General features: G+C 31.9%; 1 protein-coding gene across 1 annotated transcript; it reads right to left on the bottom strand.

Annotated features, from left to right (window-relative positions):
• Window positions 1-912: 912 nt before the first annotated feature.
• On the bottom strand, window positions 913-1,722 carry GO595_009517 (E3 ubiquitin-protein ligase UPL4-like; the record flags this gene model as incomplete). The annotated part of the gene is made up of 1 exon (XM_067923211.1): window positions 913-1,722. The coding sequence occupies one exon, from the start codon at window positions 1,720-1,722 to the stop codon at window positions 913-915; it is 810 nt and encodes a 269-aa protein (XP_067770519.1).
• Window positions 1,723-2,009: the final 287 nt, after the last annotated feature.

Genomic DNA, 2,009 nt, shown 5'->3' with positions numbered 1-2,009 from the left:
AATAAAAAAAATCCCAAAATAAAAAAGTAACGCATTAGAAATTGAACATTTTCATTGAATTTGAACATTTTCTTCATGAAGTTAATATTCAGCGAAAGTGGTAAATAAGCTTTTAATGAAAAATGCTTAAGTATCAAAGAAAAGAATTTAAAATAACACCCAACATATGATATCGGTATCTTTAACAAAGAGGAAAGATACTGATATCCTTCTGTGATGATATGAAATAAATTCGTTTCATTCTCTTTTGGCATGATAAAATTTGTGTTTACTTTAATGGATACATTCTCTTTGTTATGAGTTGGGAATGATAAACATGTATACACTTTGGGCTCTAAAGTAAGGCAAGGGGAGCGTTTGAGAGTTTGAGGAATAGATAATTGATCAGTAAAAATCTTTGAACCTGAATTTTTTGGAGAGATTTGTAATAAGCAAAAGAAATACATGGGGAAAGCCAAGAAGAAAAAACGCATTCGTGAGAAAACTTGAGAAACTTGTTGATAAATCAGCCAAAAACGATACAGAGAGCTTCAACCGCTTCGCCTTTTCGTCAATTCGTTGGTGAAACTTTTGCTGATGATGTGTGGTTTATTGTTTTTGCAATCGGAATATGTTTACAAATCTGAAACACAATGTTTTTTTATGAAAAGTGACAGATAATTCCCTCATTTAAATTGTTGAAGCAGACAAAAAACTTAAAGAAAGAAGATGATATCGTTCATCATCACTTAACAGATTTTTGAATGAAAAATGCTCAAAAAGTTTGCTCCAATACAGTTAACACGTATTGAATTTTGAATGCAATATTTCCCTCCAAATAACCGTTCGCGCATTATTTTTTTGTTCTCATTTAAAATGTTTGGACGACGAAATCAAATACGAGAATTTATATTTTATTATAACATTAAAACATTATGACAGTTGGAACGAATCTTGTCCTTCATGAATTGCCAATAGAATTTTTTCTCTCATTATGTCCTTATTTGTATATGAAGGCACCTTAAAATAGTTGGTGCATGTCATGACAGAAGGAAGTTGTGTATTTGGATCCGTATTTTCATCGTCAAATGATCTCTTTGCAATTGTAAGTTTTGGATCTAATGCAGCTAACCCACCAATGGGAAGTTGGTAATAACCCGTAATAAACTGAATCAAAAGGTGTTGATCATCTTCTTCGAGTTCAGAAAGTGTTTCAAATAACATTGCAATTTGAGGTGAATCGCGTTCATACCCATGAGATATTTCTACGTTCTCTTCGAGGTCCTTATAAGTAAACTTAGGTCCATCACCACGAATAATTCTACAAATTTCATTTTCATTAAAAATGTCAAGATAACTAAATGGAAATATTTCTGAGAATCCTTCTATAAACGCGTTTCTTAAGTGGTCCAACTTTGATCCACAAGTATATTCTTTTATCAGGCTTACAAATTCATCAAGGTTTTCCTCTGTCACATCAAAGCTATCGTCGCTATCGGACGGTTTAAGTGGAAAATCCAAACCGGGATAATTGAAAGGTAATCCGATCAATCCTTCGGGGCGCCCCAAAGCTCTAGCTAAATCTTCATCAACTTCCCAAACATCGACATTATCCCCTCTAATAAACTTAAATATAGCTGGGTTAAAGTTAATATCTATCAAGCATTCCATTTGTATAGATTTTGCGATGAATCTTCCTAATAACTTCACAGCATTATCAGAAGCTAAAGGGGAGAAGAACATACCTTTTTTAGCTATAGCTAAACCTGGTTTAATTGTATCACTTTTAAATATTTTCCTTTCATTTAAACATAACTCATGAGAGAACAACGTAAAGAATTCTCTTGTTGGCCCAACACCAATACCAGGTTCATCATTAAATATAATTTCTAACTTTTGTAAGTTTTGACTAAAATAATTAAAGATATTACATCCGTCATTAAATAAAGAATCTCTACTTACATGTACTTTAAATGTTTGAGTTTGTGGTACATTCGTTAAATCTATAGATTGGATATTAAATTCTTTAA

Source organism: Histomonas meleagridis (assembly GCF_020186115.1).
Source record: "Histomonas meleagridis strain 2922-C6/04-10x chromosome Unknown contig_9, whole genome shotgun sequence".
NCBI lineage: Eukaryota > Parabasalia > Tritrichomonadida > Dientamoebidae > Histomonas > Histomonas meleagridis.
The sequence above is the reverse complement of the archived record's forward strand: the minus strand, read 5'-3'. Positions and strand labels throughout refer to the sequence as shown.